Consider the following 25,197-nt stretch of genomic DNA (forward strand, 5'->3'; position numbering starts at 1 on the left):
GGAACAAGCAGTATGGTATAATGGTTGAGGGTAGAATAAGTGTCAAATTACTTATTCTTTAAAACTAGTTAAGTGTCAGGAAGGAAAAAGAGGGAGGTGACCTTGTCTAAGAAGCTCAGTCTAAGACTGCTGAACTTTGATAAGTCATTTCTCCATTTTGGGCCTTAGGTTTTTAGGCCTTAGAAGGAAAACTTCTATAACATCAAAGGGCTGAGTGGGAGATTCACACTCAGAAGGGCCACAGTTGACTGTGGCAGGCTCCTGTCACCCAGTTGCTGCCTCATTTACGGGCTTGTTGGCTTTGCAGAAGCCTCAGTGTACAGGCGTCTGTTGTAGCTGATGTACCTAGCAAAGCCCACTCTGCTGGTTTGATGTTGGCTTCCTGTTTATGTGCCTCTTTGCCAGTTACACTAACAAAGTAATGGAAACAGGAATCAACTACCAAGTGAGTGGTACCAAAAAGTTGAAGGCTACTACAAGTTTGTAATTCTGAAACCCACATTGCTCTGAAAATCAAGTTTTTTCTTGAGTTTATTGCCAAACTAATTTGGCAGCAATACTTGACCTGAAATTTGTGTGAATATGGATACGTTTTATTGTGGACATAAGTGTTTTTACCATAGGTTCTATACCCTATAGGTCTTTTTATATTACCTCCCTAAAATCTGAAAAATTCAGGCTATAGGGATTTTGGATAAGGGATTGTGGACCTGTGCCATTAATGGGTCTGTGTCTAGTACTTTGTGGAGGGTGAATCTTTTGCTGTGTGTAATTTTATCGTTCCAATGGTCCTGTGATAGTGGCATTGTATCATGCCTATTTTACAGATGGGCAGTTTAAGTGTTTTGTCTAGCACAAAACTATAATGCATTAGTCAAATCAAGAGGATCAATCTTGTAATATGGCCGAATTTGGACAAGTGGGATAGAAAGAGGTGGTATGGTGCAAAAAAGGCTGTTTTGAACAGGATTCTGGATAAAGTACAGTTAACCCTTGAATACTGGGGGTGCTGAGGTGCCTACCCTACCCTGTGCAGTTGAAAATATGAATACTGCTCTATTTCTGCCTCAAAAAGTAATTAGTAAATGATTCATTCAAGGACAGGGAGCTGAAAGAGTTTGGAGAGAATTGTGACTCAAACCCTAGTTCTTAGGATTCCACATATTGTGATCTCTAATCAAACACAAACTTCCCCCAAACTTTGAGGTCTGTAAAAGGAAAACACAAGTACTGTATTTTTTTTTTTTTTTTTTGTCTTTTTAGGGCCACACCTGAGGCACATGGAGGTTCCCAGGCTAGAGGTCAAATTGGAGCTGTAGCTGTCAGCCCACACCACAGTCACAGCAATGTGGGATCAGAGCCATGTCTGCGACCTACACCACAGCTCATGGCAACGCCGGATCCTTAACCCACTGAGCAAGGCCAGGGATTGAACCTTCGTCCTCATGGATGCCTGTCAGATTCATTAATTGCTGAGCCACGATGAGAACTCCCACAAATACTGTATTTATTGCAAAAAAAAAAAAAAAAAAAAAAAAAACACAAAAAAACCCGGAATAAGAGGACCCACAGAGTCCAAACCTGTGTTGTTCAACTGTGTATAGTTTAGACCATCCCTTGGTTGAAATGGAAGTTTACAGCATGAGGTATAATTAGAGATAAGGAAATAGAAGGCCAGGGGCACTATGGGGCTCTGAGCTATTTGTTCTGAAATGGAGTATTTACAAGATCTGACGAAAAACATTGATGTGGCTCTAAGCATCACCACTGCTCTTCCCAGTGGCCTACTAGAATATACTCAGTAAATGCTAACATGGATATAAACTGACACTGGTTCAGAAACACAAGTTAGTGTTTTTCTTTTTCCACCCCTCAGCATATGGAAGTCCTGGGCCAGGGATCGTATCTGAGCCCCAGCTGCAGCAACAGTGGATCCATAACCCATCATGTCATTGCGCCAGGGGTGGACCCTGAGTCCTGGCACTGCAGAGGTGCTACCACAGGTCCGGTTGAGTTAGTTTTTTTTTGTGTTTTGCTTTGTAGGGTCACACTCGCAGCATATGGATGTTCCCAGGCGAGGGAACCTGGAGCTACAGCTGCTGGCCCACACCACAGCCACAGCAACATAGGAGCCGAATCATGTCTGTGACTTACACCACAGCTCATGGCAACGCCAGATCCTTAACCCACTGAGCAAGGCCAGGGATGGAACCTGCAACCTCATGGTTAGTCAGATTCGTCTCCAGTGCGCCACAATGGAAACCACCCCTTTTCCTTTTTTTTTTTTTTTTTTTGATTTTTCTTAGGTTTTTAACTATATATGATGAGTTGACCTTTCAACAGCTGACCTTTTAATCTTTACCCAAATTCAACTAGAGAAGCATATCAAGAACTGTGATATTGTTAGTATTCAAGCCACAAAAACTGACCTGGACGCTCTGTGGAGCCCAGGTGACTCAGGCTAGCCATGAGGTCACTGACATTCACCTTGAATGTTTCTTCTACTCCCCTCGCATCTCCACCCCCACCTGCAAATCAGCAGGCTTTGGGGAGAGGGAGAACTTTGAGGTATAGGGTTACACAAAAGCAGTGGGAGATAGTTTCCAAAAACAGATTTTTTTTTTTTTTTTTTTTATAGCCACACCTGCAGCATATGTCGGTTCCCAGGCTAGGGGTTGAACTGGAGCTGCAGCTGCCGGCTTACACCACAGCCACAGCGATACCAGATCCTAGCTGCCATCTGCAACGCGTGTATCACGGCTCACAGCATTGCTGGATCCTTAACCAACTGAGCAAGGCCAGGGATCAAACCCGCATCCTCATGGATGCTAGTTGGGTTCATAACCCTCTGAGCCACAACGGCTCCTATAACCAGAGACTTTTCAGAAAGAAAATTTTCAAAACTCTTGGAGTCAGAGCTGGAAAAAACAAACAAAAAACCAACCCCTTATCCCAAACCCAGGACAACTGGTAGTCTTTACCAGCAATGGCATTAGGTGAGGGAGTGCCCAGATGAAAACGCACCTTTACAAATGAATAAGGTCGGAGGTGAGGCAGTGCAAAGTACAATTTAAGATGTATCCCCAAAGGAAGAGGAAAACCCAGAGCGTGGCATCTCCTGACAGTGTGGTCAGTTGGGCCTGGCCCTCGTAAAAACAGGTGAGACAAGTGGTTACTGCAATTGGAAAAGATGCGTTCAGTGAACAAATCGAAGTTATCTGTAAGGCGAGAAGCACTGTGCTTGGATTTTGGGGATATGATGGTGAAGAAAACAGACATGGCCCTTCCTGAGGCTTATAATCAGAAGCAGGGGTGGGAGTGGCAATAATCCTACAAAACCAAAATAGCACCTGTGACAAGTGGTACATAGAAGACCTGTCTTTAATATAGTAAGAGTCTGACCACCATAATCCCACCACTTAGAAACAACTATTACTTTTGGCACATGGCCCTCATTGTTCTGCCTAACAGTACATATATGTAGATATACCCCTTTAACAAAAGTGGTGTCATCCTGCTCTCTTCACTTAAAGGTAGGACACAGGATTGTGGCAAATGAGAGCTAAGTGAGCAGTTTTATTCTTTTTAGCATTAGCCACTTTGAAATTTGTAAGCACAGCTAATTGCGTTTATAGTATTTTGTTGTTGTTGTTGCCTTTTGCCTTTTCTTGAGCCGCTCCCTCGGCATATGGAGGTTCCCAGGCTAGGGGTCTAATTGGAGCTGTAGCTGCCAGCCTACACAAGAGCCACAGCAACGTGGGATCTGAGCCGCGTCTGCAACCCACACCACAGCTCACGGCAACGCCGGATCCTTAAGCCACTGAGCAAGGCCAGGGATCGAACCCACAACCTCATGGTTCCTAGTCGGATTCATGTCCACTGAGCCACGACGGGAACTCCCTATAGTATGTTTTTTAAATGCACATGCCTGTCTAGAAACACTGGAGGCAAATGAGGATAGCAACACAGTGACAAGGCCACATGGCAAAGCGGTTCATGGCGCTGGTAATTTGGGCTGTTTAAGAGCTCAGAACCTCCAGCCGTTCAAATAGATTTCCACCATCTACAAATACGTGTTCAGAGGAGATTAACGAAGTATGCTTACTCAGAATGACTGGCACCACCACTAGCTCCTAGGTAGAACAGGTTTCTCATGTTCACTCAGCTAAAGCACAATTGGGGACAAAGGTAAGTTCTTGCCCTAAACCTGCACTCCTGGTCAGGATTTAAAATGGCTCAGGCTTATTTAGTCCGATGCCATTCTTTGCTTGATCTCTTTCAGTTCTGAAAGAAACCACCCTAATTCTGGGTCCAGATCTTTTATTCTCTTTAAAAAGCTTAAGTGTATGTTCCTCATATTAATCCAAAGTCTCTCTTCTTTCAGAAAGAGTAAAACCATTTATTTCAGAACTCATCTGAGTTCACTTTACAAACAAGTTCTAGTTAGTGTGCAGAAAGACACATTTAGCCAACTCTACATTAAGTCAACCATTCACATAATGATGAGAATAGCAAAAAGTGAATTTGTTTCTTTCACTGGGCCAAACTGGCATTAGGCCTCATCTCTCCCAAACTTAGATTCGCCACCTTACAGTAGTGCTCCCTGGACAGTGAATGACAAAAGGTGTGTGTGTGTGGGGGGGTCCTGACTAATCCATAGCAGTTGTTATCATCAGCCTTGCAGGAAGCGTTAAAAATAAATGCTCTTTCTTGTGAGAGTAATAAATTTATCTCATATTGCTTAATGTCTAACAAAAGTTTGAGGAAAACCTTATTTAGCTAGAATTATAGGGCAAAGAGTCATTAAATTTATTTCCTTGAGATCCGTGCCTACTCTTCCTTTCTCTTCAATGTTCTTCACAGAGTAAGTAATTTAAAAGTATGTTCCAATTTACCTAAGACATACAGATGGCCAACAGGCACATGAAAAGATGCTCAATATCACTAATTAGACAAATGCAAATCAAATCCATGATGAGGTATCAACTCACACCAGTCAGAATGACCATCATTAAAAAGTCTACAAATAACGAATGTTGGAGAGGGTATGGAGAAAAGGGAATCCTCCTACATACTGTTGGTAGGAATGTAAACTGGTACAATCACCATGGAAAATAATATGACAGTTCCTAAAAAACTCAAAAGAGTTGTCATATGTTCCAGCAATCCCACTCCTGGGCATGTATCTGGAGAAAACTGTAATTCAAAAAGATACATGCACCTCAAGGTTCACAGCAGCACTAGTCACAATAGCCAAGTTATTTGGAAATCAAAATGTCCATCAACAGATGAATGGATAAAGATGATGTGGTCCATATATACAATGGAACATTAGCCATAAAAAAGAATGAAATAATACCATTTGTAGCAACATGGATGTACCTAGGGATTATACTAAGTGAGGTTACGTCAGAAAAAGACAAATACCATATATCATCACTTACAATGTAGAGTCTAAAACATGACACAAATGCACTTATTTATAAAACAAAAACAGAGGAGTTCCCGCGGTGGCGCAGTGGAAACCAATCCGACTAGGAACCATGAGGTTGAGGGTTGGATCCCTGGCCTTGCCCAGTAGGTTAAGGATCCAGCTGTGGTGTAGGCTGGTGGCTACAGCAGCTCCAATTGGACCCCTAGCCTGGGAACCTCTATGTACTGTGGATGTGGCCCTAAAAAAGACAACAACAACAAAAAGAACAGACTCCCAGACACAGAAAACAATGTTACCAAAGGGGAGAGGGAAAAATTAAGGAGTTTGGGATTAGCAGATACAAACTACTCATTATAAAATTGATAAACCAACAAGGTCCTACTGAATAGCACATGGAACTATATTCACTATCCTGTAATAAACCATAATGGAGAACCATAATAGAAAAGAACATGAAAAAGAGTATGTACATGTAACTGAATCACTTTGCTGTGATTTGCTGCACACCAGAAACAACACTGTAAATCAACCACACGTCAATTAAAAAAAATTTACTCCTCAGAACAAGAAAAATGACATTTTAAGTATGACTGACCTTTCAAGGCAGGGGTTGGGGTACTGGCCGGCCCTCCATGCAGTTGAAAATCTGCATATAATTTACACTCTGCCCTCTGTATAACCTTTCCTCTGTTATCCAGTGTTCCACATCTGAGATTCCACCAACCATGGATCATGTAGTACTGTAGTATATATGGACTGAAAAAAGCCACATATAAATGGACCCATGCAGTTTGAACCTGTTGTTCAAGGGTCAACTGTAGGTTATACATCCTAAATAAGTCATGGGCCCTTATATAAAAACAAACTATGATAAAAAGAAATCAGGTTCGAAAAAGAAACTCTACGCACATACAGATGTCAAAAGATGCTAAAACAATACTGAGGGTAAATAAGAAATAAGGTTATGGAATTTGGACATTCCTAACTATAGTAATAACCCCCTCCCCCGCAAAGAATATACATATGTATGACTGGATCACTTTGCTGTCACAGTAGAAATTGGCACAACACTGTAAACCAACTATACTTTAGAAAAATAAATAAAAGCAAAAATTGGAAATCCCTGGTTCCCCCACTTATTATTACATGCTTTTCTGCACTGCCATTTTTCATGAGTATGGATTATAGTTCTGATTTGGTATTTAGTAGTGATATAGAGCCAGTTATACACCCCTAGGGTCATCAGTAAACACCTTGCCTCTGAAAATTCACCAGCTGCTGCCCACCCACCCCCACACCTTTTCAAAGCACCCACTCTTAATTTGCTACTGAGACCACAGCAAATACTGTGATAAAACTTCTATAAAATCATGTATGATACAAACTGCACTGCCAAAGAAGTAAACAAAATGTTTTTAATTATATATATAATTCAGAGGAAGAGAAATAAGTGAACAGAGTCCCACAGACAAAGGATCTCTCTGGAGAAAAAAAAAAAAAGACCATAAATAAATACATCATTTATGATGAGGTAAAAAGGGTCAGAAGCCACTGAAACACTACTGCATGCAATTTGTCTAGGAGCAGAAGGAAGAGAGTGTATATATTTGCAATGTAAACAATGTGCATCATATAAACTTAAAATTATAATTAAAACCTACTCAATCTAGTAAAATCATTCACACAGCATTATTTAAACAAATACGTTTAAAAAATATTTTAATAAGCATATTCAGAATGGCAGAGAGGGAATGGGGAAAGGAATTATTTTACAGTGCAAAATTACTATGCATAAATTTAAAAACATCTAATTCGTAATTTTAAATGCCTATTTAAATATTACTTCAAATACACTTTAAAGCTCAACAGATTTGTGTTGAACTGAGTTGTAGATTTTGAACTTTATTTGAAAACAAACATATCATAAACAGAAAACCATTCCAAATGAATAGAGTGCTCTGCTGGGGTAGGCGTGGAGTGAGGGAGACTCAGTAACTATTAACAAAGGCTCCCTTTCCCAATGCAATTTGTCAAGAGTTACGAAATGTACTAAATCTTAAGCAAATTAAGTTCATGATATTACTAAAAATTTTAAAGTAGTGCAATGACTTATCAAGTTATAGTGGCTGTATTGTAAAGAACAAAGTACTGTGTGAAATACCTGTATAAACAATTAAATATTTCTTTATGAAAAGCTGAGCATTATGTATTATAATAGTGGAATGTCTTTCATTAGGCATACTTTAAAAAGATTAAGAAAAGTAAAATTTCCTAATATGTATACAACATGTGCCGTATTTGCAAACATGCCTGAGAATTTATTTAAAATGTTGTCTTGTAGTATCAGTTTGCAAGAACTTCACAAACCTGCAAACAAAATGCATCTTTTAAAAAAGGTGAAAATGGCATCTCTAATATTGCAACAATTTTTTAAAAAAGTACAGCATCACTATTTGTTTGAAATATTTCTATAGACTATCTTTGACAAAGAGCTAGGATACTTTGGACTTGTATAATAAAGTCTGATTTAGAAAATGGATTGTGACCATCTGCTAAAGCTGCCATTCTGGATAATGTCATAAAACAAAACAAAAAAATTCACGCTTCTCAACACTTCCACCCTAAATTTGGATTTACCTGGATATTTACTATGGATATGTATGTTACAACAGTGAATCTACATCATAGGAAGTCAAGTGCTGGAAAGTGGCTTTTAACACTGTTTGGGGAAAAAAAGTTGTTCACATTGGTGGAGGGAAGCAGTCTGAACGAACAGAGGCTAACAGTAATACTTCATGGGGGTAAGGCCTAAACCACAGTCTCTCAGTGCAAACCTCTACTCAATTACATCAGACAGTTGAGCCATTAAAAACAAGACCACAGAAGATTTATTTTAAAAAGGCAGTGGCTCTCTGATGGCTGCAAATGAATTGGCAGAAGCATCTGGGGTATGCCTGTGTGATAAAACAAGAATAGTTAATAATCTTTTATAAAAGTTTGGATATAGGTTGGTCTATCAGCTTTATAAAACTACAATTTTTAACAAGAATTTTGCACTAAAAATAAAATGGCACTCTTGCAAGGCTATGCAAATGGATGATCTCGTTTGTAATCACACAGGGTGATGGTTTACTGCATATCTTATTTTCATTTTGGAAATACATTATCAAATTGGAAAACCTGGACTGTAAATGAAAAAAAATCTAAAAACTTTTCTAACTATCACTCGACCTTTTCCCCTGTTTATTTAATGCAAAAAATGGGAAACTTCATAATGCATACAAAAATAACTGAACAGGATTCTGGTCAGCATGATACATTTAAGCACTTAAGCCAACATTAAACTTTTGTCTTGCTTCAAAAATAATTTTGAAAATCATAGCAAATGTAAAACAAACTATGCGATCTAAGTACCATGCTTAATTTCAGAATTCTCAAGCTATGTGTCCTTAAGTAGGAATTTGAAAAAAACAAATGTTCACAATCCTTTATGAATGCTTTTACCACCTGGATAAGAAACATGACTTAGTTACTACACAAACACTTAAAAATTCATTAGAAAAACCTTAGCAAAATAAAATGAAAGCTGAGAGATTCAGAATATCAATTTCTCCCATAAAAGTTTACCAACTGTACAAGTTAAGAAAATTATACAAGCTTTTGTATTAAAGGACAGCTCAGTCAAGACATATGTACTGTAGAAATCTTTCAAAGGCTACAAAGAATCTGGAAAAATACAGAATGTATTTCTTAAGCCCAGATAAGAATATGGAAAGACATCATTGATGTCAACAATTTTACATATCAAACCTGACTTGGTTTATTTTTAAACTTCTATATATAAAAAAATCATGCTAGCATAACTTTCAGGATTCATACGGGTTTCCTCAATAATGGTACTTAATTTGTATGGAGAGAAAAATGTCTGTTATAAAAGACATTTTCAGAAACTCAGAAAAATTGGTGTTAATCAAATTTGAACTTGGTTTTCTCTTCTCTATCATCAAACTAACAAAAAGTACCTTGTAGTGGAATTTTAGAATTAATATATCAAATAAGAAGGTACAGATATTGCTTTAGTTCATTCAAATTTAGTAAACTGTTATATCATTAAAAGGGTCTTTACAATTTTAAAGTAAAAAAATCTGCAAAAGGCAGAATTATGAAATCTTAGTTACTAAAGTTAGGATCTCAATTCAAATTTTCAAATTTTCACCAACTGCTTCAAGGAAATCAACTTTTTAAGGTAACCCCTCAACCCTGAAAATTTTAGTCACACCAGAATTTACTCCAAAGAAAGTAAAATAAGTCTAAAATTTAGTCATCCGTGTTCTCAAGTTCTTCAAACTTTCCATGTGAAATTGCATCTTGGAAAAATTCAGAAGAACCTGGACTTTCTTTTCCATTGCTGTTTACCCTTCGCCTTTTGGCAGGTCTCTCACTTTTTTCATCAAAATCATTTTCATTTCTTGTAGTCATAAGGGCAAGTTTTGGGTCACTGGTAAGGTTATCTGTTTCATAACCATTAGTATCCATATCTGTGTGAAGTGGTTTCTTATTTCCACCTGTTGGTCCATTAATGTGCAACCCTTCAACTTTCACTTCTTCTTTGTTTAACACTTCACCTGGTCCATTAGATGACACCCCTAAGTTGGAAGAAACATCAATGAAATAACTGATATTAAAAAGTTAAATTTGTCAACTATTATAAAAGAGCTTTTTATCAAAGAAGTAAGGTATCAAATCTGCATATGCATATGGTTTGGATTCTGGCTTTATTTATTTTTAGTGTGACCTGAGGCATGTTAATTATACTCTCTTATACCTCAGTTCCATTATATATACAATGAGGATAACAATAAATTTATCTTACAGTATTGCTGTGAAGAGTCAGTAAGTTAATAAATGTAGAGAATTAGGAACATAATTTGGCATGTATTATTAACACCATGCTGGTATTATGTGGCAACAAATATGCACTGGATCCAGCAGTTTAAATAAGCTGAGTTAAAGCAAAGATATGCATAAATTATTCAGATTTAGCAAAAGAGCTGTAACTTTCTAAAACCATGTTAAAAAAAAAGAATTTTATTTTTACTTTAGAAGCTTAAATTTTCTGCCATATAAGAGCAAGATAATATGACCTTTTCATTCTTAAAGTAAATCTACAGGTACTGTGCTTTTAAAGATCATACACTATATTTGTCTAAACAGATTTAAGTAATCTGTCATAATGTTAAAAAATGAATACTTGCACTACCCAAGCATATACTTGAAAATGCTAAAATTAAAGCATAAATTTCTTTGTAACAGCCGAGAAAAGGAAGCATTATTTAGTCTATTGAAAGCAACAAAGGTAATGTTAGAGGTGACTGCAAAATGAAGGAGAAATTTCAGGAATACTTAACGTAAAATAAAGAATGTGCTGCTGGAGATAATAAAGATGGAAAATATTTACTATGAAGAATGAGCCTCAGGGAGTTCTCGCTGTCGTGGCTCAGTGGTAATGAACCCAACTAGGATCCATGAGGATGCAGATTCGATCCCTGGCCTCACTCCGTGGATCAAAGATCCGGCACTGCCGTGAGCTGTGATGTAGGTCAGAGACGCAGCTCGGATCCTGGATTGCTGTGGCTGTGTGCTGTGGCTGTGGCGTCGGCAGGCAGCCATAGCTCTGATTCGATCCCTAGCCTGGAAACTTCCATATGCCTCAGGTGCAGCCATAAAAAGACAAAAAGAATGTGCCTCAAATATACATTTTGGTCAAAGAAAATAATCTATTTTCTCAACTCAAAAGTGCACTCGAAGTATGAGTGCTTAATATGTATCATAAGATACCAAAGGAACAACTTTGTTGGAGTTAAGCATAATGATCTAGGTGACACTGTCATTAGGTCAAAAATAATATAAGATTTAAAAATACTCATTAAAGCCCCTTATAAAAGAAAGACAACTGGGATAGAAAGTTCTTCCTTTTCTTGAAAAACTTGGAAATCTTATTTATACCTGATGTGACTGGCTTTTGGGCTACTGAGTATAAGTAACTTATGAACACTCTTCCTAGGCTAAATTGCATGTTCTCATCAACTGGTTAAAAAGAAAAAGAAAAAGGGAAATGATTACTTTTGTGTTATTAACAATTAAGAAAAGCCAGAAGTATAGCAGTCCCTGGCATTTGCAGGGGATTGGTTCCTGGACCCCTGTGGATACCGAAACCCAGTCCTTTAAACATCTGCCTGAGTTTCTACCCCTAGTCCCAAGGTCAGCGCCTCAGCTTCTTATTCGACTTCAGAATGGATATGAATGGCATTAGAAATCGTGTCAATGGAACGTTTTGAATCAGGAAATGGCTGCTGGGCCCTAATTTTTGTTTGGCTTGTTCTTAGACGGGAAGTAATGAGGGGAAGGCTAGGTCATTAAATGAACAAAGTATATTCACTACAGTACATTAAATGCCAGTGTGAGACCAAAGGTCAGAACGAAGGTCAAATCTTTCCATGTTCCAGTTTCTGTCAGGGGAGGTGAGCTCTCCACTGGTCCTCCCCAAAGGTTGCTACATCAGGAAGCAGGGAGGCAAAAAGCAGGTGGTAAATTATCTCTAATTTACCAATTTCCTCCTAAAAAGGACTGCAGGATTTATTACTTCCTGCTCAGCAATGGTCTTTCTTAAGACTACTTTAATTAAAGTAGAAATCAAGATAATTCTGTGACTAGGTCTTACTGATCAGCTCAGAGATTCTTGGTCCACTGTATATTTTAAACAAGACTACCTGAATCTCAAACCTATCAGCATGCCTTTTGCTTCTCTTTCTCATGGAAATAAAAATAAAAGGTTTCTCTACAGTGTTAATGTTCAGGCTGGCCTTTCCTCACCCTAGGGTTATTATTTTATCAAGGAGGAAAACATTAAAAAAGTGTCCTTGTTATCTGTTTTTTTTTTTTCATATATATATGCTTAAACCAATTCCCTGATAAAGTGTTCTAAGCCCTAAAAGTATTTCATAAATATCTGTGTATTTCTGACATGAAACGGCTGGAGTTTTTGTCTAAAAATTAACAAGAATACTTACATCTGGACATTCCAACCAGATTAAGAAAGCAGATGATATTTCCTTAATTTCGTAAAAGAAAATGGTCACTGTTGATAGTATACCTTTTTTTTTTTTTGTCCTGTGCCTTTTTAGGGCCTCACCAGCGGCACATGGAGGTTCCCAGGCTAGGGGTCGGATTGGAGCAGTAGCTGCCATCCTAAGCCACAGCCACAGCAACGCCAGATCCAAGCCACGTCTTCGACCAACACCACAGCTCACGGCAACGCCACATCCTTACCCCCTGAGCAAGGCCAGGGATCAAACCTGCACCCTCATGGATCCTAGTCAGGTTTGTTAACCACTGAGCCATGACGGGAACTCCATTAATATACTTTCTTAAACTTACTTTTTAGTGACATCAATTATCCAATCATTCTAATTAATTTGTACACATTCTGTGTGTGCTGATATACGTGCATGCTGATATCATGTGTGTTTCATCTGGTATATACAATTTGCCTTTACCTTATGCTTTAGAAGTTTAACAGAAACCAAAACTGAACCCCCAGGCTACTGAAGAAAACATGCCTGTCATTAATGAAGGAACAGAGGTGTTTCTCTGGTTGCTTACCATTTTGATTACTATTGCTTATAGTGCCATCTTCTTTTTCCGACTGGCTGTTACTACTGTTTGAGGCAGTTGGAGGAGGGGATGGTGCGCGACTAGAAGCAGCACTTTCACTTTCATCTAGAAGACGATCCATGTAATCCCTTAAAAGTGAGTGAAATAATAAAAATTACTTTCTTATGTTCAAAACAGCTGAAAATTAAAAGTGACCGAGGTTAAATGTACAAGACTTGATTAGCACATGTATCCTAATTTTCACTTACATTCATTCCAGTGCCTCATCTATGACACCAGGATCTGAACATTTAAATGGAAAGGTCCTTCTGGTTACATGTTTGTGGAAAAATGTGTAAAGGCTTTATGCTAGCAAATTTTAAAGACCTACAGGAAGTTTTAAATTTTTTTAAAACTACGCAAGTGATCAGAGTGGCCCAACTACAAACAGAGAAACTGTAAGTGAAGAGACAGGAATGATGTCACTCAGAAGGCGTACAAAAGAATTCTGAACAGACACAGATTGGAATTATCAAGTTCCTAAACACTATTTGATGGCTATGGCAGTACCTGAGAGACAAATTAGGACCTAACAATGAATTGCCTTCCTGAAATTTCCTGGTTACCTTCTATATTACCTTCCTGCTAGATCTGAGCTAAATATGGTAAGTCAAGCAATTATCTGCCAGTATATTGTTAGAAGAGAGCTCACTTCTTCCCTAAGTCATTCCTGAACTATATATATGACACCAAAGACAAGATTAGTGACACTGAGTTGAGATTAAAAGATAGTACTTCTCTTTTGAGGTTTAGTGTCTTTACCTATAAAGTACATGTAATCATAAATGACCTATCTACCACAGAGGGTCATTGGATAAGATAAATGTAGCAAAGTATTTTATAAATTATAAAGTTGCTATTAAGTCACTGGAATGAAGTTTGGCAAACTATGGCCTGTGGGCTGGCCACCTGTTCCTGTGGATAATATTTTACCGAACACGGCAACACAACATCCATTCATTTACACAGTGTCTATAACTGTTTCTGCAAAACAACAGCAGAGCTAAGTAGTTGCAAGAGACCTTAAGGCTTCCAAAGCCTAAGATATTTACTTTCTAGCTCTTACAGAAAAAGTCTTCTGTCACCTGTGCTAGAATAATTCTCTGAAAGCAGGGAATTTAGTCTGCTTTACCACTGCACCACTCATGCCCAAGTTGTGCATGGTACAGAGTACAAGTGTAAAAAAAAAACTTGGCTATATTACTTATTTAAAAATTCTCTTGGAATAAGTATAAAGGAAATAAACCTTTTAGAATTTTGTGAGCAGGGTAATTAAGAATGTGGATAAGAAAGAAATCATGGAAGGGCTTAGGACTTTTCTGAAAAGTCTGTGGTAAAAATCTACAACAGGAGTTCCCGTCGTGGCGCAGTGGTTAACGAATCCGACTAGGAACCATGAGGTTGCGGTCCCTGCCCTTGCTCAGTGGGTTAACGATCCGGCGTTGCCATGAGCTGTGGTGTAGGTTGCAGACGCGGCTCGGATCCCGCGTTGCTGTGGCTCTGGCGTAGGCCAGTGGCTACAGCTCAGATTCGACCCCTAGCCTGGGAACCTCCATATGCCGCGGGAGCGGCCCAAGAAATAGCAACAACAACAACAACAACAACAACAACAACAACAACAGACAAAAGAAAAAAAAAAAATCTACAACAGACTATTACCTGTAGTTTTTACTCTGAGCAACATGACCACATTATAGTTTATACATAAGGATGTATATTATAAACATGTAGTTTATACAGAGCTACAGATAGTAGCTATACAAAAACTACAGATAAAAATATGTAGCTTATAATACAGGGATTTGGAATCTGACCTTAAGGATATTCTAACGGTCAGAGGTACAAAACTAACACATATCAAAGAAACATTTATGACCGCAAGCTAAGCAATATAAAATTCTAGGAGTTCCCTTCATGGCTCAGTGGTTAATGAATCCGACTAGGAACCATGAGGTTGTAGGTTCAATCCCTGGCCTCGCTCAGTGGGTTAAGGATCTGGCGTTGCCGTGAGCTGTGGTGGAGGCTGCAGACGTGGCTTGGATCCCGAGTTGCTGTGGCTCTAGTGTAGGCTGGCGGCTACAGCTCCGATTAGACCCCTAGCCTGGGAACCACCACTTGCCGTGGCTGCGGCCCTAAAAAAATAAAATAAAATAAAATAAAATTCTAGGCCTTACTTTCCTCATCTATAAATGGTGGGAATTAAGTCTGATGGTCTTTTAAAGACCTCTTCAGCTTTATGTCATTCATCATTATAGAACAAATAGGTAGTAAATCCGAAGCACACAGAAACAGGACAAACATGATGAATGCAATACCAAAGGACTGCAAAAGCTAAAGTTAATAGGAACAAATGATGCCTGAGAAGGACTTGTTGGAAATAAATCTGGCATAGTGGGAATGGATAATGGAGCCAAGCAAGGGAGTTATAACTGACTACATATCAACATTATTTTAAATGTCTCAATATAACAGTGATATTATCAAAGAATCATTACTATTGTTTCTTAAAGGCTAACAGCATTCAGAATGAGGAGTCAGAGAAACCATCCATGAGGGTTGGTGTAGTATTCAGATAGTCAGAATTACGCTGAGTTAATTTTTACTCTTAAAAAAACCAAAAAACAAAAACAAAAAACAAAAAAACAAACAAAAAAACCCCCACAACTATCTGCAAGGCTCTTAAGAGCAAAATCTCCAATTTGTGCATGGCTACCAATTCTTCCAAGTAGTGAATAAAGAGAATCACAGTAGGATCTTTCAAAGGCCTTTTATAGGCAGAAAGGTGGCAAATGTGCTTCATTCTGATGAACAAATGGAAGGTAACAATGTAATAGAAAAATGAACAAATAACTTCCAGGATAATTTGCTCTTAACTGTGGATTACGACTAAAAAGGAAGATTTAAAATTCATTCAAATTTTTGTCTAAAGGCATTAACTTAATTCTTTCCATGGTCACTTAAAGCACAACTATTAACAGTAAGAGAAGGCCCTGGAAATGAACTAGAATATCTCTGTGCCTACAGAAAACCACAATTTTTCCCCATCAGGAAATAATACACAGTCTGGTCGTGGCTTCTTATAGGAGATATAACATGGCTCAAAGGGATGACTAGGAGTAAAAAATTCTACTTCTTTCAATTAATAAAAAAACTTTATAAAAGACCCAGAGGGGGATATAGCTGAAACCTATATCTACGGGGGAAAACATTTGTTCACTTCATACCGTAACACCAGGGGACATATTGTTAACTCTTAAAGCCTGAGAAAAGAGAAGATACGGGATTACTTTTAACTTTGGCTTTTCCACATACAAAATACTTTAACCTTCAGAAGAATCAAGGTTACAGGTACAAGTATCTTCGAAAAAATTTCAAGCTATGGAGAGATTATTAGAAAAACTGTTTGGCAGCACATCCCTACCTAACCTGTTGAGCTTGACATCACAGAGGACCAACTAAGCCAGCCCACAACACTTCCCTTGGTGATGCTTTCTGAAAGAGAAAACTGGATGAACCATGGGTCTGACCCAGCATGGCAATTCTTATGTTCTTACTGCTGATGACGACAGATTGCCTGTAGCTCGTGTGTGAACATTATTTCTGAAATGGGTGAAAAAAATGAAAGATGTTACTATTGCTTTTCCCTATAGAATAGCTTGAAAACTGACTATTTTAAGAGATACTCTGTAGACCAGACAGCTATATCTAGTTCTACATCATTATGCCTTGACACTATTACCAATAAATAATCCAGAAAAAAAATTAACTATAAATTGATCGGAAAGTAATTAGATAAAAATTTGGATTACTGTTATATATAAAATTCTACTCTAGCCATTATGAGCTTTGGATAATGGGAAATGAGGCAGTCCAATGCCCATGATTTCCAGGGGCAATCAAACCCATTTAATTCCTTTTAAAATAATTTTGGCTTTTCAGAGTGGATTTTAATTTTGGATTTTAGTGTGTTTAATCCTCTGGGGAAGTGACCAGCAGAGACAGCTGTAAATAAATATGACCAAGAAACAGTCCAGACTAGGAGTTTGAGAAGCACAAGCAAATATGCATATAAGAACATTTTTCAAAGGCAGTTATTCAGCCAGGCTTAAGAACTTTACTGGTGCATGCTGACCAAATGAAGTCACAACTCTGCACTATTTTTATTCTGTAAACATTAGAGAATAACCAAGGATAGTATGATAGTCAATAAATACTACAATAATGCCTCGTCAGACATGAAAGCAGGAGCAAATGACATGATTCAAAACCCTATGTACTATGTACTTAAGTAACAAATCACTATCAGTGGTAGTGGGACAGTGTTTCATCCATAGCTAGACTGAATGCGGCTAAGAGAATTTGGTGCATGGGGACTGAATGAGATTTATACGGCATTTTGCTTAAGAAGTGGATATAATAACAAACCTTACTCCCTCTATTGCTGGGAGTTAGCTGAAGTTGTATTACTAAATATTATTTCTGTTAGAGGAAAAGGTTTCAGGACATCTAGGAAAAGGGAAGTCATTGTGTACATGTTCTTTTCTCCACTAAAAAAAAAAAATCCCCACAAAACTTTGTAACCAAAAAAAAAAAAAAAAAAAAAAACAAAAAATGCAATTTGACCGGATTTATTATAACCCTATGTCTCTCCCCTTTGATGCCTATATCCAAATCTCATTTTGGTTTCCAGGACCAAAAATAGATTGGGCATGTCTGACCCATTTCCTCTCAGGAATACTACCGAAAACAAACATTAGCTTTGATAAATTAGTTATCTCAAAAAATATAAACTGTAGTTCATAAAGTTTTTTATAAGACAGTGAAAAGTCTAAATGCCCCCATGAAGATGTCAATAAATGGATATACTGAAACTCAAGTATACTCTTAGACTATTAAAGAAAATTCTAAAAATTACAATTTTCTCAAGAAAAATTTAGAAAAGCTTATCAAAAACTTGACTCAAAAGAAAAAATAAACTCACGTTACACCAGGATGAAGATTATATTTCTTTTTTCCAAATCGTGTTTGCTGAGCAAAGAAATCGTAACGTTCAGATTTTTTCCACATATAATAGAAGGCTACACATTCACCAACTGACCTTGTTCGAACCTGTAAGAAACAAATACCTGTTTTTAAGAATCACCTCCCCCTTAAAGGAGTTACAATCATGAAAAATATCTGAAGTCTGAAAACAAATGTAGCTAGTCTTTAAGTAATATATAATACTATTTATAAAATACAATACTCTAACAGCTGTATTAAAAATTATTCCTTCTAAATTCCCATTAAGAGAAATAATACACTGACAACAGGTCTTCAAATACTGGCATTATACTTTTAAAGAAGATATCATATTCATATACCTCAAAAAACCCCTCTTTTATTGAAAATGTCTACAACTGGCATTTGAGTTGAAATTAATGTTATGAATAGTTTCAAATACTTCTATTCACAGAGCACCTAGGGAATCTGCCTTTAACTTCCCACTTAAAGGAAACCCTTACTAATCCCAATACTGATCCAGACTTAGTTTCCAGAAAGGCCGAAAATATTCCATAGTGAGTTAAAGGTTATTATAATAATGCTAATACTCTGTTTAATAATTACTCCAGTGGCTTAGTGTGCTATTACCTATTTGGGCAACTGAATGGCTACCTTTACATAATATTAAACATACATGGGATTGGCAAATGAGGCTGCCAAAATTCCTTTTTTTTTTTTGCTACTTAGCTTGAAGAGCTGGTTAGGGTCAATGCATATAAAACAATAGGAGTTTAAAAGGAAAAAAGGGGGAGATCCCATTGTGACTCAGAGGATTAAGAACCTGACGCAGTCGCCATGAGGATGAAGTCGCCATGAGGATGCGGGTTCGTTCGATCCCTAGCTCCACTCAGTGGGTTAAGGATTTGGTGTTGCCATAAGCTGTGGCACAGACCTGTAGTTGCAGCTCTGATTTGACCCCCTAGCCTGGGAACTTCCATTATGCTGCAGCTTTAAAAAAAAAAAAAAAAAAGGAAGAAAGGGGAGTTCCTGCTTGTGGTGTAACGAGATCAGTGGTGTCTCTGCAGACCTAGGATACAGGTTCAATCCCCGGCCTGGCACAGTGGGTTAAAGTATCCAATGTTGCTGCAGCTGCAATGAAGGTTGCAACTGTGGCTCAGATCTTGTCCCTGGTCTGGGAACTCCACATGCCTTGGGATGGCCAACCATGGGGAAAAAAAAAAAAGAAAGAAAGAAAAAAGGGAAAAAAGGTATTTGAATGAGTGTTTGGATGCAGGACGGTATGCTTTAATTCATTTCACTCAATTTCTGATCCTGAAGTAGTATCCTGTGGGCTGACTGTACCTAAGGTCAACGTGATATCTTTATTTTGTCACTTGATATATATTTTTCTTTTTTCTTTTCCTTTGCACTTTACGACTTTGGTTCACGTTGCCTTAAGACACAGCTATCTGGCTTAAAAAAAAGTTAATCATCTTCTCAAGCTGTTTGTTGCTTCCTTTTTAGAATCTTATTTCATGTACACATAACCTAAGCCAACTGTACTTTGCTGAAAGCAAAAATGAAAAGGTATTTTGTGGCATGTAGAATTTCATAAATATTATCAAAAAGCCTCAATTAAGTAAGTCTCTATTAAAGGAGTGCATTATGCTAATGGCTGGCCACACATGTTTCTGATTGTAAAAAAAAATACACTGTCTCATGGTTGAAAGGGAGGATATTTTAGATTAAGAGTTTTCTAGCATTCCTGCTTGATTTCAAACACTATTAACCAAACCATTCTGTATTAGCCATGGAGGGGACCCTTGGAGTAATCTGGTGTAACTAGCAGGAAAAATAGTCCCCCAAAATTCTTAAGTAATAAGAACATATTAGGTGACCTAGAACCACTAGCCAAAAAAGTCTTAACATGATATTGAAAGTAAGACCTTGATTTCTTTATAAATATTTGGGATGGTGTTATTTCAATGTCCTCTGGAAAACTAAATCCTAATTAATACCAATTTAAATATTAAGTATCTGATTTTAGACCACTCAGGACTTAAGCAAATGTAAAAATATATTTTAATTGTAAATAATGTCATGTTAAAAATGCTTTCAAGGAGTTCCCATGGTGGCGCAGTGGTTAACAAATCCAACTAAGAACCATGAGGTTTCGGGTTCGATCCCCACCCTTGCTCAGTGGGTTAACGATCCAGCCGTTGCCATGAGCTGTGGTGCAGGTTGCAGACGCCGCTCGGATCCTGCACTGCTGTGGCTCTGGCGTAGGCCAGTGGCTACAGCTGCGATTTGACCCCTAGCCTGGGAACCTCCATATGCCGTGGGAGCGGCCCAAAAAATGGCAAAAAGACAAAAAAAGGACAAAAAAAAAAAAAAAAAGCTTTCAAGTTTCAAAATTATTTTAAAGACCGACCTAAAAAACAACCTGTCACAAATCTGTGGAAAATAGCTTTAAATAATTACATTGTACACACAAATCCCATCTCGAAGTTGACGAGTATACATGTAAATGTCATATTCTTAAAGGCTTCCAATATTATGCAATGAAAACAATTTACTTGACAAATACATGCCAAGAAGTCTACGTATGCTTATTGTCATAATTCCCTAAATACCAATATATTAGAACATTCATTACAGAAGCTTTAACATTAGAAAATAGAGTAGAAAAATAATAGATATATGATCTGGGTTGTCTTTTACTAAATTTCTTTTTGTAAAAGAGAAAACATACAGCATTACTTACTTTATTAGCCTGAATCAAATGAAAGTCCTTTCCATAGGCCTTCAACCCTTGCTCAAAATTTCTACACTCTTCCTCTGTCCAAACAGATAATTCCTCTGACAAAATGGGGTGGTAAGGGGGGAAGGAGGGAGGGAGGGTTAATACTGTTAAGAAATAATTCTCCCAAATGTTGCATATAACAAACACAATTGTAAATAAAAATGTAAACTTTATTGTAACAATGAAGGAAGTATTTCACTCCGGAGCTCTATTAATGATGGCTGCAAAAGATAATGTGACAAAAACTTCTGATTTCATAAACCTTCGGTCGTTTTGGCCCCTAACTCTTCAAACCTTAAATTATTTTCCCTATATTCTTTATGATCCAACTATACTGGCCATGTTTCAATTCCTTAAATTCATTATATTCTTTAGACTGTGGATGCTGTTCCCTTTGCCTAGAATTATTTCCTGCCTCCTATCTCACCTCCCTCCTCACCCAGCTAATTCATTTACATCCTCAAAATATCACTTTGTTCTTGAAACTTTCTCTAAGGGCCTCACCCTTTCCTCCAACTAGGTTAAAGCCCATTGCAGTGAGTTTGAATTGTACCCCCTAATTTTTCTTGGAAGAACTCATTTTTCAGCTTCCTTACCTAGGTTCTAAACACTGTGAAGGCAGGGATCTTGTTCATGGTTATGTGCTCACAATTCAGGAGCCCCTCCAACTTTTGTTTAATGAATGAAGATATCTCATTTGTTACATAATAATATATAAACACTACTGTTAGTGAAGTGTGTTAGCAGCCAGTTTAGAGTAAAAAAAAAACCTGGATTTTAGTTATGGCTTATTTATGTTTGCCTCAGCTCAATTTTACATCAATTTTAAAGTGAAGGTAACACCTGTAACATTACTTAGCTTATAGGATCATTACCAAGATCAAATTACAAAATACTTATAAAAATGCCTTGAAATCGAAAGGCATTATGTATTTTCAATTAAATGGTCTTATTTTCCCACAAAGGAAGGGACAGTATTAATCCCATTCCTTATGATGCCTTGTTTAACGCTTGTGTTACAAGTTATTTAACAAGTTGTTATCCAGCATATATTTACTGAATTCAGAAAGATCAATATTTAGATATACCTTGATAAAGTGAAATTTCTGCTACATCATGAAAAAAAATTCAATATTTATGCTTACCTCTAGCTGCTTTTACATTAAATCTTAATCTTCTCAATGCTTCTTCTGTATCAAAATTGCATTTAACTAATTCATATAATGCCTAAAAAAATAAAAGGCTTCAATATGTGACCTGGATTATGGACAACTGAGGCTACAATTTTTTTTTTTGGTCTTTTTGCCTTTTCTAGGGCTGTTCCTGTGGCATATGAAGGTGTCTAATCAGAGCTGCAGCTGCTGGCCTACGCCACAGCCACAGCAACGCAGGATCTGAGCCACGTCTGTGACCCACACCACAGCTCAGGGCAATACTGGATCCTTAACCCACTGAGCAAGGCCATGGATTGAACCCACAACTTCATGGTTCCTAGTCAGATTTGTTAACCACTGAGCCACAATGGGAACTCCAGAGGCTACAATTTTCTTAAGAAAGTAAAGGCTTTTCCAGAATCCACTGTTTTCTTCCTTTCTAGAGGACAAATAATTCTAGTACATGCAACATAAAGAACACCAAAGAGGAGTTCCCATCGTAGCTCAGCAGTTACAAAACCGACAAGAATCCAAGAGGATGTGGATTTGCTCCCTGGCCTCACTCAGTGGGTTAAGGATCTGGCACTGTTGTGGTCGTGGCCACCAGCTGCAGCTCAGATTTGACCCCCAGCCTGAGAACTTCAATATGCCATAGGCGCAACCCTAAAAAAAAAGAAAAGAAAGAAAAAGAAGAAAAAAAGAACACTAAAAAAAAACCAAATTCATTTCTAATAATTAGCTGCCTCTAAACATGCAGAAAATAAGACAAGCAAATATTCTATTGGTGGCCAAGGTATTCTAAGAATTAAGAATTAAAAATAAATCATTTTACAATAATCACAAATCCCTTCTTTTCTGTTTTTTGGTTTTTTTATTTCCTATTCTAAGATAATTTTAAACAAATCAAAAAAGAAAAACATTGGTGAAAAAGGTAAAATAGGAGGTAATACTGATAGATTCACAGTAGGCTGTTCTACCATATATAGAATAACATTATCCCAGATAAGTATTCCCAAATTGATGACATGCACAGATTCTTAGGAATATGCAGAGGAAGTTCAAAAAGCCTAATAAAAAATATACACAGACGCAGTTCTCTTGTGGTGCAGTGGGTTAAGAATTTGGTATTGTAGGGAGTTCCTGCTGTGGCGCAATGGTTAACGAATTCGACTAGGAACCATGAGGTTGTGGGTTTGATCCCTGGCCTTGCTCAGTGGGTTAAGGATCTGGCATTGCCGTGAGCTGTGGTGTAGGTTGCAGACGCGGCTCGGATCCCGCGTTGCTGTGGCTCTGGTGTAGGCCAACGGCTACAGCTCCAATTACACCCCTAGCCTGGGAACCTCCAAATGCCACAGAAGTGGCCCTAGAAAAGGCAAAAAGACCAAAAAAAAAAAAAAAAAAAAATTTGGCATTGTCATTGCACAGGCTTGGGTTGCTGCTGTGGCATGGGTTTGAGTCTGGCTCAGGAACTTCCACATGCTACAGTGCAGCATATATGTATATATATGCGCACACACACACAAACACACATGTATGCAAAATAAAATATCAAAAAATTTTTGAGCTGAATTCATACCAATGACTATGTTAGTACTATATATCTTATGCTGGTTACAACCTCAGATTCACTGTTGATGACATTACAGAGCTTCCTCTACCTATAATGGGTCCCAAAAAATCCAACCCAAGTTGAAAATACTGTAAATTGAAAATGCATTTAAGATAAGTAACCAGAGTTCTCGTCATGACTCAATGAAGGATATGGGCACCTAATGAGAATGTGTGACTCCAATGACTTAACAGCATTTTACTAAAGGGCCACAAATCACTAGTGGAGTTTAGAAAATCCAAAATAGTTCTTAGCCTGTCTATGACATTAATAAATATTTGTTAATAAATTACATATTCACACTGAGAAAAACAACAGTAGTTCAGATCAGTTTCTAGGAGATTTATCTTCATTTCAGTTTGCGTAACTGCAATTGATTTGGTGCAGATATTTGTACCTGGTATTTCATACTCCATATAGGAGCACTTGGACTATTATCTGGCCTCCTTCAGTGGTTTCTATGATCACCACCTGCCTTAATAAAAAAGTTTCCTTTTCAGGAGTTCCCGTTGAGGCACAGTGGGTTAAATATCCATGTTGCTATGAGCTGTGGTGTAGGTCACACCTATGGCTTAGATCCCGTGTTGCTACGGCTGTGCTGTAGGCCAGCAGCTACAGCTCTGATTCGACCCCTAGTCTGGGAACCTCTGTATGCCGCAGGTGCAGCCCTGAAAAAAAAAAAAAAAGAACACAACATTTGCATTAGCTTACAATTGGGCTAAATCAGCTAACACAAAGGCTATTTTATAATAAAGTGTTGAATATCTCAGGCAATTTACTGAATACTGTACTGAAAGGGAAAACAGGATAGTGTTAATTGTTTACCCTCATGATTGCCTGGTTGATCTGGTTTGGCTTGCTGCCACTGCCCAGCATCACTAGCCCGGGGAAAGATTAAAATTCAAAATATGAAGTGTGGTTTCTACTGAAGGCATACTGCCTTTCATACCATCATAAAAGTAAAAAAATTTTAAGCTGAACTACCCCTAAGTCAGTGACCACCTGTAATAGAATTTTGGTGGAGAGAATAGCAGCACTAAATATGACAGCACCAACATTAAAAAATGCATGTGGCTGATATATTGGGGAAAAAGTATAAGCTATTTCTTATTCACGTACCTGTTCATTGTCTTTTATGTGAGATCCTTCAGGAATTGCTTCTACACCTTTCTCATCACCTGTTCTTCTAGATGCATCCTTAAGAAATACAATCACTCTGTCTTCTGGTAAGTACTCAGGGTCCCACAGGAGCTGATCATCATTTTCATATACTAAATTAGTAAAACATAGTGTTAAAAATAATGCCAAAAATTGATCAGAGTTTGTGTTAAAACATATTACTGAACAAATAACTCACATTTAGAGCCAAAACTCTGAGAACTGAGAGGTAAACTGTGGCCCCACTATTTGTCTGACTTTATTCTTGGGTAACAATTATAGCATTCAGTGATGTACACAATCTAAACTGGCAGGTACCACGGTTAAGCCTCTTTCATATCTG

General features: G+C 37.7%; 1 protein-coding gene across 37 annotated transcripts in view; it reads right to left on the reverse strand.

Annotated features, from left to right (window-relative positions):
• Nucleotides 1-6,834: 6,834 nt before the first annotated feature.
• MIER1 (MIER1 transcriptional regulator) overlaps nt 6,835-25,197 on the reverse strand; it is a 70,430-nt gene continuing 52,067 nt past the window's right edge. For 21 of the 37 annotated variants that reach the window (XM_021096499.2, XM_084964753.1, XM_021096505.2 and 18 more), the window contains 6 exons: nt 24,816-24,967; nt 22,079-22,160; nt 20,895-20,989; nt 18,129-18,256; nt 13,097-13,236; nt 6,835-10,080 (listed from right to left, as the gene is read on the reverse strand). In XM_021096499.2, the coding sequence (XP_020952158.1) occupies nt 9,752-10,080; nt 13,097-13,236; nt 18,129-18,256; nt 20,895-20,989; nt 22,079-22,160; nt 24,816-24,967 (926 nt within the window). In that variant the 3' untranslated portion in view covers nt 6,835-9,751. Of the gene's footprint in view, nt 10,081-13,096; nt 16,748-18,128; nt 18,257-20,894; nt 20,990-22,078; nt 22,161-24,815; nt 24,968-25,197 lie in introns of all 37 variants that reach the window. The other 16 variants (XR_014808040.1, XR_014808030.1, XR_014808037.1 and 13 more) reach the window with 6 other exon arrangements.

The sequence above is a fragment of the Sus scrofa genome, chromosome 6 (assembly GCF_054392235.1).
Source record: "Sus scrofa isolate SSC_HxYL_T2T_F1_AM1 chromosome 6, Sscrofa_HxYL_maternal_Yorkshire_Landrace_v2.0, whole genome shotgun sequence".
Lineage (NCBI taxonomy): Eukaryota > Metazoa > Chordata > Mammalia > Artiodactyla > Suidae > Sus > Sus scrofa.